This window comes from Leptopilina boulardi, unplaced genomic scaffold (assembly GCF_019393585.1).
Source record: "Leptopilina boulardi isolate dan_hultmark-lab unplaced genomic scaffold, ZJU_Lbou_2.1 LbouV2_273, whole genome shotgun sequence".
Taxonomy (NCBI): Eukaryota; Metazoa; Arthropoda; class Insecta; order Hymenoptera; family Figitidae; genus Leptopilina; species Leptopilina boulardi.
The window spans coordinates 4097279-4111757 of record NW_026137833.1 but is presented as its reverse complement, the minus strand read 5'-3'; the positions used below and the strand labels follow the sequence as shown (position 1 = coordinate 4111757).

Here is a 14479-nt window from a genome sequence, read left to right as displayed (position 1 = left end):
TAGCCAATTTTTGTAAATTCTCACATTGTATGAATTTACACACGTGCTTTTATATATATTTTTTCCTATTATTAATATGTATTAGTTTCCAGAGCTAGAATAGAATTTGTAATTTGTGTTTTCGTTTTTATTCATAATTATTATTATAAAAAATTTATAGGAATTATAATAATTATTATTAGTATTTTTAAAATAGAATGAGTGTATTGTATTTTTTCCACTTTGAAATTATCATGAAACATTTATTTGCCATGAAATTTCAAAATTTATTTAAATGTGTTTTAAAAATATCAGCTTGATAGTATAAGAAAAGTCTTTTTTTTTTTCTTTTAGTAACAAAAGTTCCAACAAATGCGGGTACTTAATAATAAAAATTATTTAGAGACGCCCTTTGGAAGTATAAATATATGTTGGTTAGAATTTTATTTTGAATGACAGTGAAATTTAAAAGAAATTTGAATTTAAAAAAATTGTTTTCAAAAAACATTTGAAAAAACATTTTAAAATTATTTCAAAATAATTTAAAAAACATTTATAAAATACTTAATTTTAAATTAATTTAAAAATAAAAAGTGAAAAATATTTATTGCATTTTTTTCAGTGAATTTCCTTTTTATTTTATTTTTTTTCGACTTTTTCCGACTTTTTTTCAAAAATATTAATTTTTTTTTGACATATTTCAATAAAATATACGACTTTTTAAAACTTTTTTTTTTACATTTTTTAAGAAAATTTTTAAACAAAATACATTTTTTTAGTATACAATACAGATCTTCTTTAGACCTTGTTTATTTCAATTATTTAACAAATTTTTAACTAAAATAAATAAATAAATAATAAATTAAATTAAAATTAAAATTAATTACAATTAAATTAAAATAATAAATAAATAAATAAATAATTTTAATGAAATTCTTCACAAATTCAATTATCTTAAACTATTTTTCAATTAAAATTTTTATGAAATTGTTTATAATTAAAAAAAAAAAATTAGCAAATAAAATTACCAAAAATTATTCATTCAAAATCACTTGAAATTTTTAATTACTTGCAAAAATTTAAATTATTTTTCATGATTTTTATAATATTCTTCGAAAATTTAATTTTATGAAAGCATTTCTCAATTAAAAACTTTTGGAATTCAATTTTTTTATGTTACTTCTAATAAATTCTTCATCAACAAAAATCACTAAAACTTTCTCTTATTATAATAATTATTGTCTGAAATTTAAACACAATCTTTTGAAATTCAATTTTTTCCAAAAATTTTAATTTAAAAACTTCTTAAATTTAATTATTTCTAAAATTTTTTGAAATTTAATAATTTCAATTATATAATTCTCTTGAAATTAAATTATTTTTAATGATTTTTATAATATTCTTCGAAAATTCAACTATCTGAAACCATTTTTATTAGCAAAAAATTCTGAACGTTCAAATGGAACGAAATATTTTTTTTTTTTCAATATCCTATAAATTATTAAAAATTAAGATGGCAAATGTAAAATAAAACAGTAAATTAAATTATTAAATTAATAAATTTTTTTTAGATATTTAAAACAATATTTTGTAATAAAATTCGTACGTAAAGAAATTGCAAAAAAAAAAAAATTTCGTTCACTTGAACGTTCAAAACTTTTGGCTCATACGTTTTTTCGCTTAAAAAGTTTTCAAATTATTGTATTTTTGTCTGCAAATTTCTAATAAATTTTTTTAGTAATATCATCAAAAAAATTTGTAATTAAAAATAACTTGAAGTAAAATTAATTTCAAAAATCAAAATTATAAATCGCATTGAAAATTCAATTACTTTTACAAAAATGTTATCTAAAATTATTTGATAAATTATTTTTAGTTCTGTAAAATTTAATTATATTGTCTGAAAATTAACAAAATTCTTTTGAAATTCAATTATTTTTAAAAATTTCAACTTTAATTGTTCCAAAATTATTATTTAAAACAAATTTTTATTTAAAAATCTGTAAAACTTGATTAAGTATTGCTTGAAATTTTTTTTATCATCAAAACTAAATACTAGGACAAAATTTTTAATTTCGAATTAATTTGCTTAAATTAGTCTTGAAAAAATAAAAAATGAGCCAAAAATTTTGAATGTTCTAATGAACGAAATTTTTTTTGCAACTTCTTTAAGTACGAATTTTATTACAAAAAAATTTTGTTTTAAAGATCTAAAAAGAAATTATTAATTTAATATTTGTTTAATTTACTGTTTTATTTAACATTGACATTATAATTTTTAATACATAATCATTAAATAAATAAATATAATTTATAAATGTGAAAAAAATATTTTGTTCATATGGACGTTCAGAACTTTTGGCTGATTATAAAAATGGAATTTTAAGAATTTTTTTTTTAGAAATTTGTCCTACTTAAATAAAATTTTGAAAATTTTGTCTTACAATTAGTTCGATTCTGAAAATATTTGAAATAAAATTTTCTTGATAATATTTTTATAGAATTATTTTCATTACAAAATTAATAAAATGAAATATCTAACATTAGTTATTTATAAAGTAAATTATTCATTAACCAATTAAATTTTGTTAAAATAAAAAAAAATCAACTTTTTTTTTTGAATATAAATCGATTAAAACGACTTTTTTCGTGCCTTAAAGTCGATTCGAGTCCTGCAAATATTTTTTTAATTTAAATTCAAAATTTATCCTTTTTTTTTTAAAAAAGAGCGTAAATTAAATCTTTCTTTTACAAATAATGCTCATTATGTTTCAAATTTAATTTCGTTACTATACAAAGTTCTCGTAAAACAGAATTGATCACGTGCTTACGAGCCTGTGAAAAACGAATATTGCATGACAACTCAGAATTCGCGAAAGTGCGAAGAACCCGGTTAAAAGAATAAGTATGCCATTGTAATTTCTTACTTTGGCGCCTTTTAAACTCAATCTTTAATTAATCTTTTAATCAAATTTTCACCTACTCCATATCATTTGTGGGGAGGAAATAAAAAAAATATTTATTTCCCTATATTAATTACAATCTCATTTATTTATACATTGAAATGTAAAAAATTTAAATCCCAGATTTAAATCTTCATTTTCAAAAAAAAAAAAAAAAAAAAAAAACAATATAAATTTTGAATAAAATTAATTATTTAAATTTTATCTGGTTAAAAAATTTATTCAAAATACAACTTTTTGTGAATGAAATTTTTTTTGGGATAATTACTTTAATTTACACGAAGAATTTTTCTATTGTGTGATTAAAGGAACGTAAAAAAAACAATTACGACATTAATTGGCCGACATTCAACCTAAGTTTATTTGACAATGCGGCCATTGATCCTAGGTCAATGGTGCATCCAAATCGAAAATTCGTGGAATGCAACTCCTTGTTTGTTTGCCGATTTGAAATTCGATATTCCCACCGATTAATCTTCAGTTTATCAAATTTTTTTTATTCAACTTCTTGGAAAAATTCATATTTTTTATTCTAAAATCAAATTCTAAAATCACTTAATTTAAAAAAAAATAATCAATTTTTTCCATTTTCTCGTTCGCTTCAAAAAGTTTCAATTATATATGCAATATAATTTCTGTTTCTCGTGTATTTATCAGTCGTAAAACTAAACTAAAAAAAAAAAAATTTAGTTTACAACAGAAAAGTTGTAATATAGAGGAATAATAATATTGTGAATTAAAGAATCAATGTAGGAAACACTCAGAGCAAACTATACATTTCAAGAAAATAGAATTTCAAATTACTCCATTCACTCAAGCATACGCATGGATCATAAACTCTGTAATAATCCACCTTCTACTTCCTTCATTCCTTTTTTTTCTAAATTGCAGAGTTTCGTTCTCCTCCATCTTCAATTATGTTTTGCAAACAAACAAAAATAATAAATAGATAGATAAAAAAAAAAAAAAAAAAAAAGTAGAAACTCATGGGAAGCATCGAAAGACCTTTCGAGCTACTTTTAGCAACCTAATTTGTTTTTTCTTCCGTTTGGGAAAATTATTTTTAAAATAATTCACAGAACAGAATATTAATTTTTTTTGTCTTAAATTATAAAGTAGTAAATTTAAATGATAATTTATATTTTTTAAATAAATAATTAATTTGATAACCTCTGAAATAAAAAATAAAAAAACAATTTTTTATTATAAAAGTAAAATTATAATACTTTTATAATATGAATTTTATATACATGAATATTATTTTATAATAATGAATATATTATAAATAAATATTTTTTTTATAAATTAGTAAAACAAATTTTTTTTTTCCATTTTTTTAAAAAATATTAATTTTCACTAGATAAGTTTTATTGAAGTAAATTGACACAAACCATGTAAAAATTCATTGAAATTAACAAATTATAATCAGAGGGACAAAAATTTAATAGTTACAAAGATATTCCAATAAATATCAATTTTTTGGTAAAAGTGAGCAAAAATTTATTATTTATCATTAAAATAAATTAAATAATTTCAATAAAACGTGTAATTATTAAAATTTTATAATGGATTAAAATATATTAAATGAAATTAATTTAGTAATGATACTATTTTTTATTTTCGTTCAGCTTAATTTTTTTTTTTTTTTTTTGAAAAAAAGAAATTTAATTTAAATATCTATTTAAAATAAAAGAATTTTTAAGAAAAAAATTAAGGATAAATTGAGACATGATAAAAGCGTTAAAAATATTTAATAACAAAAATAATATTACTTAAAAATATTAGAGGAATTAAATTTTTTTTTATTTTGTAACAAAAAATAACTGCTTTTTGTTAATAAAAAATGTTCATTTTTAAGTACGGTAAAATAAATATTATCTATTTAAAGATATAAAATGAAAATTCTATTATTAATAATTTGAATAATTTAAATAAATAAAATAATATTATAAATAATAAAAAAATAATTAGGTAATCACGTTTCGAAAATTAAAATTCCGAATTCTGTTTTTTTTTTAAACATGAGCATAAATCTGAACTTATTATTCCGAGTTGAATAATTTTTTTTCTTTTTTTTTTACAATAAACAGTTCTTGTTAATAACAAATTTATTGAGTAGAAATTCGTGTTAATAAAAAATTCAATATAATTTAATTATATTATAATATATGTTATAATTTTTTTAATAATTCTTTTCAACCAAAAATTCTCTCCTGAAAATTCGAACAGTGTTCGATTCGGTTCTATATTATTTTGATTTTATTTTATAAAAAAAAAATTCGATTGAATAAATATTCTATTTTGAAAAATTTTATTCATTTTTAATTTTCAAACTAGTGAGTTTCAGAAAAAAATATTCATGTCTTTCTTAATATTTTTTTATACATTTTTTTTAAATATAAATAATTATAAAAAAAATTTTATAAATAAATTAAATAATAAAAATAAGCTGAAATTGATGGGGAATAATAATAATAATAATAATGTAAAACTTAAAAAGTGTATAATGAAGAATTAAATTACAGGTCTCGGATTATACGATTTTTTCGACTTTTTTTCCAAAATGCGACTTTTTTCGTCTTATTTTAATAAAATGCAACTTTTTCGATTTTTTTTTGTTCCAATTACAAAAAAAAATTGTTTAAACAAAATACGTTTTTTTTAGTATACAATGCAGATCTTTTTTAGATTTTCATTATTTCAATTATTTAACAAATTTTTCACTCAATTAATTATTTTTAACAATTTTAATGTAATTTTTCACAAATTCAATTATCTCATAAACTATTTTTCAATTAAAATTTTTATGAAATTTAATAATTGTTTATAATTTAAAAAAAAAATTAGCAAATAAAATTATACCAAAAATTTTTTATTCAAAATCAATTGAAATTTAAAATTATTTGCAAAAATTTCAATTAATTTTAATGATTTTCATAATATATTTTTCGAAAATTCCAATTATCTGAAAGCATTTTTCAAATCAAAAACTTTTGCAATTCTTCGAATTTAAAATATTCGAAATAAATTTTCTTGATAATATTTTTATATATACCCGTGTGGAAAAAGCCACGATCTTGCCCTCAAGAGTTCGGGGCCCCCGGCGGGGGCCCATGAGGGCTGATCCATATGGCGAATCCATGAGGGGCACCGTAGGGGCCCGCATGGATCGCCCTCATGATCGATTAGCAAAATTTTCTAAGTCCAAAAATCAAATATTTTTTTATCACCAAAAAATGAATGTTTATAATGATTCAGAACAACGAAAAACGCATTTTTAATAAAAATATATTTACACTTTTTTGAAAATAACACTCACACTTATGGCAAAATAGATGAGGGCCACAGTAGGGGCCCGCATGGATCGCCCTCATGATCGATTAGCAAAATTTTCTAAGTCCAAAAATCAAATATTTTTTTATCACCAAAAAATGAATGTTTATAATGATTCAGAACAACGAAAAACGCATTTTTAATAAAAATATATTTACACTTTTTTGAAAATAACACTCACACTTATGGCAAAATAGATGAGGGCCACAGTAGGGGCCCGCATGGATCGCCCTCATGATCGATTAGCAAAATTTTCTAAGTCCAAAAATCAAATATTTTTTTATCACCAAAAAATTAATGTTTATAATGATTCAGAACAACGAAAAACGCGTTTTTAATAAAAATATATTTACACTTTTTTGAAAATAACACTCACACTTATGGCGAATCCATGAGGGGCAACGTAGGGGCCCCGCATGGATCGCCCTCATGATCGATTAGCAAAATTTTCTAAGTCCAAAATTCAAATATTTTTTCGTCAACAAAAAATTAATGTTTATAATGATTCACAACAATGAAAAACGCGTTTTTAATTAAAATATATTTTCACTTTTTTTGAAAATAACACTCACACTTATGGCGAATCCATGAGGGGCACCATAGGGGCCCCGCATGGATCGCCCTCATGATCGATTAGCAAAATTTTCTAAGTCCAAAAATCAAATATTTTTTCGTCAACAAAAAATGAATGTTTCCAATGATTCAGAACAACGAAAAACGCGTTTTTAATAAAAATATATTTACACTTTTTTTGAAAATTCACCTGAGATGATTCATGATAATAATCATAAAGCATATAATTAATTATATTTTATAAATTGCATTTGATTGGAAAATATAATTTAATATCTTAACTTTAACTAAATGATGTTAAGCACTTTTCTTTGTTAGGTATTTTTGAAGTTTAAATAGCATCAAGAAGTTAGCATTCGTTTTGAAGTAGCGTGCGTAGCGTAGTTGGTAAAGCGTTAGACTCATAGTCCGTAGGTCGTAGGTTCGATTCCCCCCATGCGTTAGATTTATTTATTTCTCAGGTTTGCGTTTAATCATTAATTCTATGTATGAATTAATTGAAAAATGAAAATATCCGTTAATAGTATGCATAAATTACATATTTTTTAATTTTTTAATTAATTAATTTATTATTACTTTTAATTATATCCGACAGTTAATTAATTAGAACGTTAATTAATAAATTCAATTTGAGTAAGAATTTAATTTAAAATTGAATAATTATTAAATAAATACGTTATTTATTCATAACTTAAGCTTATTTATTATTAATTAACTTTTATTATTAATATTATTGATTAAAAAACATTATGGCAAACTTGAGGGCAAGATGAGGGCAAACGTGAGGGCCCATAAGGGCGCCCGTAGGGGCACCCTCATGGATCGCCCATGCGGGCGCCCTCATCGATGAGCATGTCGTTTCCATGAGGGGCCCCTATGGATCATCCATATGCGGCCCTCATGGCATGAGGGCGATCCATAAGGGCCCCCGCTGGGGGCCCACATCACTTTTCCACACGGGTAGGTAGAATTATTCTCATATTACAGAATTAATAAAATGAATTTAATATCTAATAACGTTAGTTATTTAAACTAAAATTTTGTTGTAAAATTTTTTGTGCCTTAAGGACAGGTCAAAGTCGATGCGATTTTCCCACTGAAGCTCTATGTAAAAATTGCATCGACTTTGACCTACCCTTAAAGTCGATCCGAGGCCTGAAATTATAAAAAAAATAGTTAAATAATAAAATAAAAATTGTAATTATATATTAAAAATAATAATATTTTATTATTATTTTATTTAGTTTATTATAATATTTTTTGTTATTTTTTTTATTCCTTTATTTTTTTCTCTTGAAATAGAATAATATTTGATCGATTTGATTTGTATCGTAGAATTTAATTCGTTTGTAAAATTCAAACCAGCAAATTTTTTCTATATTTTTATTAACGGTTTTTGAATCGATAGCGGTGACTGAATATATGAGATAAGGTCTGTACGATATGTGCAATCAACGATAATGGAAGTAACTAGGTCCTTCGATCGGATGGGCGGATTTCTAAAAATACCACCCACGCCTCTTTCTTTTAGTTAAGCAATATATATATATATATATATATATATTGTATAAGGAAAGGTTGGGGGTGCCCACTTTGAAGATTCAAATCGATATTGCACTTGCTGTACGCTGAGGGACAACATACGATCATTAAACCGTGTAATTAGGTCCACTTTTGTGTACATGTATATAGCATATGTGCTGAGCTGCATCCATCTCATACAATATATTATACATACGCCTGATTAAGAACATGCATGTCCCATTAATGACACGATTATAAACTATAGTTTTACCGTTTTGACTTCCGTCGATAGAAAAGAAATACATACGGGTATAATCATTTTTTTTTTAATCCCCCTGGACCACGATATATAATTATTTTATCGTAAAACATTTTATTATTATTATTTTGTGCTTCAAAATTAATTTTTTTTTTATAATTTCTCGAATTTTTTTTTTTTTTTTTTAAGTGAATTTTTAATGCATTTTTTTCTGTAAATTGAATTATATTCAAAAGAATTTTTTTTCTCTGTCGAACCGAATTTGTAGTAGAATTTTTATATTTTATTTTAATTTTCGTTTAATAGAATTTTTATTTATCCAAATGTTTGATTATAGAATTTTCATTTTATTTATTTAGTAAATTTTCTATTTTACGGAAATTTTTTTTTACCGAATTTTTTTTTTGTAATTTAGTGAAATTTTCAATTAGGAAATTTGAATTTAGATAATTCAATTTATTGAATTGTATTCAAAAGAATTTTTTTTCAGTCACTGAATTTGTTTGTAGAATTTTTATAGAATTTCCATTAACGGAGAATTTATGATTGTTTAGAATATCATTTTTATATATAGAAAGTTATCCTTTTTTTTGAATTTTACTTAATTTTCGTTTAATGGAATTTTTATTTAGCGAAATTTCTGATAGTAGAATTTTTATTTAATCGAATATTTATTATTTAGTTTTCTAATTTACAGAAATTTTTTTTTAACCGAATTCTTTTTTAATTTTTTTTTTTAGCAAAATTTTCAATTTAGTCAATTATTTATTTAGTTGAATTTCCATTTAGTATTTTTTTGAAAATTCTTTTAACAAAATTAATAATTAGAAAAAAAAAATTTTTTCTCAATATTTCCATTTAACAAAATCAAAATATGGTCAACAAATTTTTTTTTATATTAAAATACGGAAAACGAAATTTTCGCTAAATGGAAAGTTGAAAATTCCGCTTTTCAATTTTTTTTTATCTAGTTGGATTTTTTTTTTTTTTTTTGCAAGAAACTAGTTTTATTGACCTTTTGGACATTTAGTATTAATGAAGCAAATTTCTCTCGGTTGACAGATTCGACATTTCACTGCTCTAAATTACTTCTGTTTATAGATGTTGTACTTATAAAATCGTTAGTATTTTCTCTTCTTCATATACTTTCAACTTTTTTTTTTCTTTTTTTTTGTGTTTTTTTTTTCTTTTTTATCGAAACACTCATCATTCTGATGAGGAAGACACACGTATTTCCACATTAACTGTGACATTAACATTAGCACAGGTGCAATGTCACTATTTACCATTAGAACGATGTGTATAGGAATGTAGATTTTCCTTATAAATTTTTTCAATGTAATTTTCAGTCTTTGTGTATGTATGGAGAAATTAATATTCCATGAGAAATTTTTTGAGAGTTGATTTAAATTATCTTCCTGTTGTTTGAGATTTTGAAATAAAATTTCAAATGAAATTTTCGGTAAATAAAATTTCGAACTAATAAAATTTTTAAAACAAATGAAGAAATTTTGGGAAAATAAAATAAAATTGTCCAAATTCGTTTTGTACCGAATTTTGGGAAAAATAAAATTTTTGTTTTGATAAATAAAATTGTAAATATATAAAATTTTTGATATCAATTTCCAAAAAATAAAAACTATTACAAATTAATGTGAAGTTAGAAATTTTTTCCAACACAAATGAAATTTGTTGGGTATAAATAAAATTTTTGTAACCAAATAAAATTTTGGATAAATTAATTAATAATTTTGAATTGAGAAAAATTTCCAACATAAAATGGAAAATTCAAAAAAAAATTAAACTTTCATAAAGAAATTTTTTTCAAAATTTTCTAATTTTCAAAAATTGTGAAGAAATAAAATTTCTGGGTATAAAAAATTTTCAATTAAAATTATAGGAGGTTGAAAATTTAGACAAATTAAATTTCGACTATACATCAAAATTTTGTCAATTAAAAATTCAGATTAATGAAATTTTGTACAAGTGAAAATTCGAAAAAAATTAAATTCCGAATACAAATACAAATTTGGATAAACTAAAATGCATAGGAAAAATTGTTCCCAAAATGAAAATTCGTATACTAATTAAATTTCGGTTAAAATAAAATTTCGAATAATAAAAAATTTGCCCATAAAAAAAAAATTCAAAACAAATGAAATGGAGTAAAAAAAATTGCCAGAAAATTATAAATTCGGTTAAATAAAATTTCGGAACTAGTAATTTCACATAAATTCGGTTATTTAAATTTCGATAATTCGTTTTTTTTGTTTATTTATTTATTTATTTCAAAACTTATACGGATTTATTATGGAAATTTTTATTTTTTTAATTTTAATTCAAAATATTAAAATTTTTATTTTTTAAAACAATAATTCTGTCAAATTTTGAACTAAATGAAAATTAACAAAAAACCAATTTTGTATAATGAAAATTCGTTCAAATGAGAATTACAAAAAAAAATATTACGGAAATTTTTGAATTTTTTTCTCTATAATTTTTTTTCTTTTGTATAATTTTTTGTCGAGACCAGAGTATAAACTATTGATATACAAATATATATATATATATATAATACATATAGAATGTACCACGCTGCAATGTACTATAGTCACGTGTTCGTATGTATACACCTTGGGGCTTTAGAATCAGCTTTCAGTCGGTGCTAGTAGCTCGTGTCGTGCATTAACATTTTAAATTCTCGCTTTTTCATTGCAAATTTTTCAACGAAAAAAAAAAAAAAAAAAATTCACTCTTTAATCTTTTATTTTTTCTCTTTTTCTTTATTCGGTGTATTAAAGAGTACATTAAAAATTGTGCGCCTAAAAATTCGTTCACTGTGCCATTCAATTTCGTCAAAATAAATCAATTTAAGTTCTGTTGCCCCTGTGATATATGTGTGCTCATAAACTTTGCCCCAACAACGATCCTTGACACGCTAAATGATTTCGTGATATTTACGGTAATAATAATAATAATAAAAATAATAATAGTAATAATAATTGGGGATCGATTCGATTTTCTGATCGATAATTTTCTCGTATTTTATTATAAAATTTCTTCTGTGATCATTATTTTATTTTTCAATTTTTGCTGTTTTTTTTTATCATATAAAGTTATCAGTTTTAATTTTCTAATAAATATATGGAAATTTATCACTTGGTAAAATTTTAGTTTATTATTTTTTTTTAATTATTTGCGTGTATAATAATAATTTTTATTATTTTTTTTTCAATTTTATTCTTTGACAATAAAATAGAATTTTCTCTTATCTAGATTTTTATTTTTATTATTTTATTTTAGTTAATTTTTATACTATTTATTTTTTATTTAGTAAAAATTGAGTTATAATTTTTTTTTTGCAAAATTGTTTGTTTGCCTTTTTTAATTTTTCCCAGTAAATGTTTATTTTTTCTTGAAAATTCAATTTTTTATTTTTTAATGAGAGTATTATTTTTTTCTATTTGTAAATGTAGAATAAAATTATTTTTTTAAATTGTAAATTAAACGGATTCTGAAAAGTGAAATAAATTGAATTTGCTTGCTCCGAAACTGAAAATTATGATTTTGGAATTTGCAATTTTTTTTTTCTTTCATAATCAAATTTTGTACAGTAATATTTTAGGTGAATAATTGTTATTGGGGAAAATTGTTTATTAATTTTTTTTTTGTTAAGTAAAAAAAGTTTTATTAATTTGTTTTTTGTTAATTAAAAAGTAAAAAAAATTTTATTCAATTTTTTTTTTATTTTACTCTCTTGTGCACAGAAGAAGCGCAATTTTTCTTTCATAAAGGAAGTTTAAATTTAGCCTTATCACTGAATTTAAGACCATTAATATATATCTCTTTTACAAACGATAGTCTTTTCGTTTTCACTCTTACGAATCGTTTTCACTTTTTTTAAAACGATGTGTTTCAGTGATTTTAACGTGTGTGTGTGTATAATTTTTAAAATGAATAGAAAAAAAAAATTTTTTTTGAATATAAAACAAAAATAATTTAATTATTTTTCTCTCTAAATTTGGAATGTTGTCAATGTAGTGAAAATATTAACTACTTTTTTGTAATTTTTTCTCATTAAAACGGCATTAATATAAAAATTACTGAATTAGTAAAATTTTACTCAAAAAAAAAATAATTAATAAAAATTTTTATTAAATTTTTCTCATTAAAACAGCATTAATATAAAAATTACTAAATTTGTAAAATTTTACCAAAACAAGAAACTATTTACTAATTTTTACTTCGTTTTTTTCACTAAAATTTTTAGTAAAAATAAAAAAAAACACCAAAAATAAAATAGTAAATTTTTAACCCTTGAAAATTCTGATTTAAATTAGTCAACAATTTCATTAATTTATTCAAATGTCCCGTTAATTTGTTAAGAAAAAAAATTTACTATCATTTTTTTTTCTATTACTGAAAAAAATTTGAAATAATTTTTTATTTAAAAAATTTTTATTTATTTCTTTTTTGAATAATTGAAATTAATAAAATTGAGAGAAAGAGAGAGATAGAGAGAAGAAATAAATAAAAAATAGAAATAGTAATTATAAAATTAAAAATAATAAATAATAAATCTTTAAAATTTTATTTATTTTTTTTTCGGCCAACACTGAAGTTTATTCCTATCACGCAAATATGGTAATTGAGATACGCATGCATAATGTTGAATAGTTAATGCATTCCAGAATGCAGTTATAGGAATAGCAACTCGAATGAATAACTGGATTAGAATTGATAACAATTTGTTAATTCTAATTAGTACCTTGCTAAAATTCTCATTTTATTATCAGTCATCTATGTTTGTACTTATATATAAATATATACACTTAATCTATCATTCGCTCTCTTAATCTTAATTGAGTAGCAATTTTTAAAATTCACATTATCATAACTTTGCATCGAGCAATTAATTTAATCTTCACTTTCATCAGCTCCACATCGAAAAAAAACCAAACTACTTTTTTTTATAAACAAAATTTTTTTGTTTTTATAAATTTTTTAAAATTTATTTTTTTTTTGTAAAAGTTTTGTTAAATTTTCGATTTTACAATATAATAATTTTGCTTTTATGCTATTTAGATTTTATATATAATTATTATATAGTTTTTTTCCCCTATGATTTTATGTGTTTTCTTTTTAGTTAGAATTGTTGTTTTCTGTTTCTTTTTTGCAGTAAAGTGAGAAAAAAAAAAATAAAAAAAAGATTTTGTAGCCGTTTATCTACAGAGATTTCTCAGTAGTTGAATTTTGTTCTTTGCATGGACTGGCTTGTCAGTATATTCTACTTCAATCATTGTCTTCTACACATGAATTCTACGTATGTGTTTTGATCCTGGCAATTGTCAGTCATGACCAACGACAAACAGGTGAGTCATTTTTATTTTCCTAAATTCACACGCATATTATATTTATATAAATAATTTGTCAAATCCTTTCTTTGTTTGGAATCGCAAAAAAAAATGTTTACATCACATTGAATTATATATTTTTTTTTTCATTTTTCTATAAATATTTTTTTCATTTTTTGTTTCTAAAAAAATGAATTTTTAAATTTTTCTATATTTAGAAAAAGAAAATAGAAAATTTAACTAATTATAACTATTTCAGATATTTGAAATTATTTATTATTAATTAAAATTAATTTAATAATTAAAAGTAATTAAAATATTTGAGAGGATAATTTAATTTTCAACAATAAAATAAAAGTCATTCGTGTAATTTATGCAAATATAAAAACTAGAATCAATTTAATAATTGATATAAACTTTTTTTTATTTCACTATTAACGATATTTTTATTTACCTTTTTTATTTTGTAAAATAATAATTGTTTATAAAATTTT

At 21.5% G+C, this 14479-nt stretch overlaps 1 protein-coding gene across 4 annotated transcripts in view; it reads left to right on the top strand.

Annotated features, from left to right (window-relative positions):
• Positions 1 to 14479, top strand: part of LOC127281679 (coronin-2B-like) — a 30013-nt gene that overhangs the window by 594 nt on the left and 14940 nt on the right. The window contains exons 1-2 of one of the 4 annotated variants that reach the window (XM_051305527.1): positions 11285 to 11593; positions 13811 to 14003. The exons of 2 other annotated variants lie outside the window; for them this stretch is intronic. In XM_051305527.1, the coding sequence (XP_051161484.1) occupies positions 13986 to 14003 (18 nt within the window). In that variant the 5' untranslated portion in view covers positions 11285 to 11593; positions 13811 to 13985. Of the gene's footprint in view, positions 1 to 11284; positions 11594 to 13810; positions 14004 to 14479 lie in introns of those variants that run through there. One more of the 4 variants, XM_051305529.1, reaches the window with a different exon arrangement.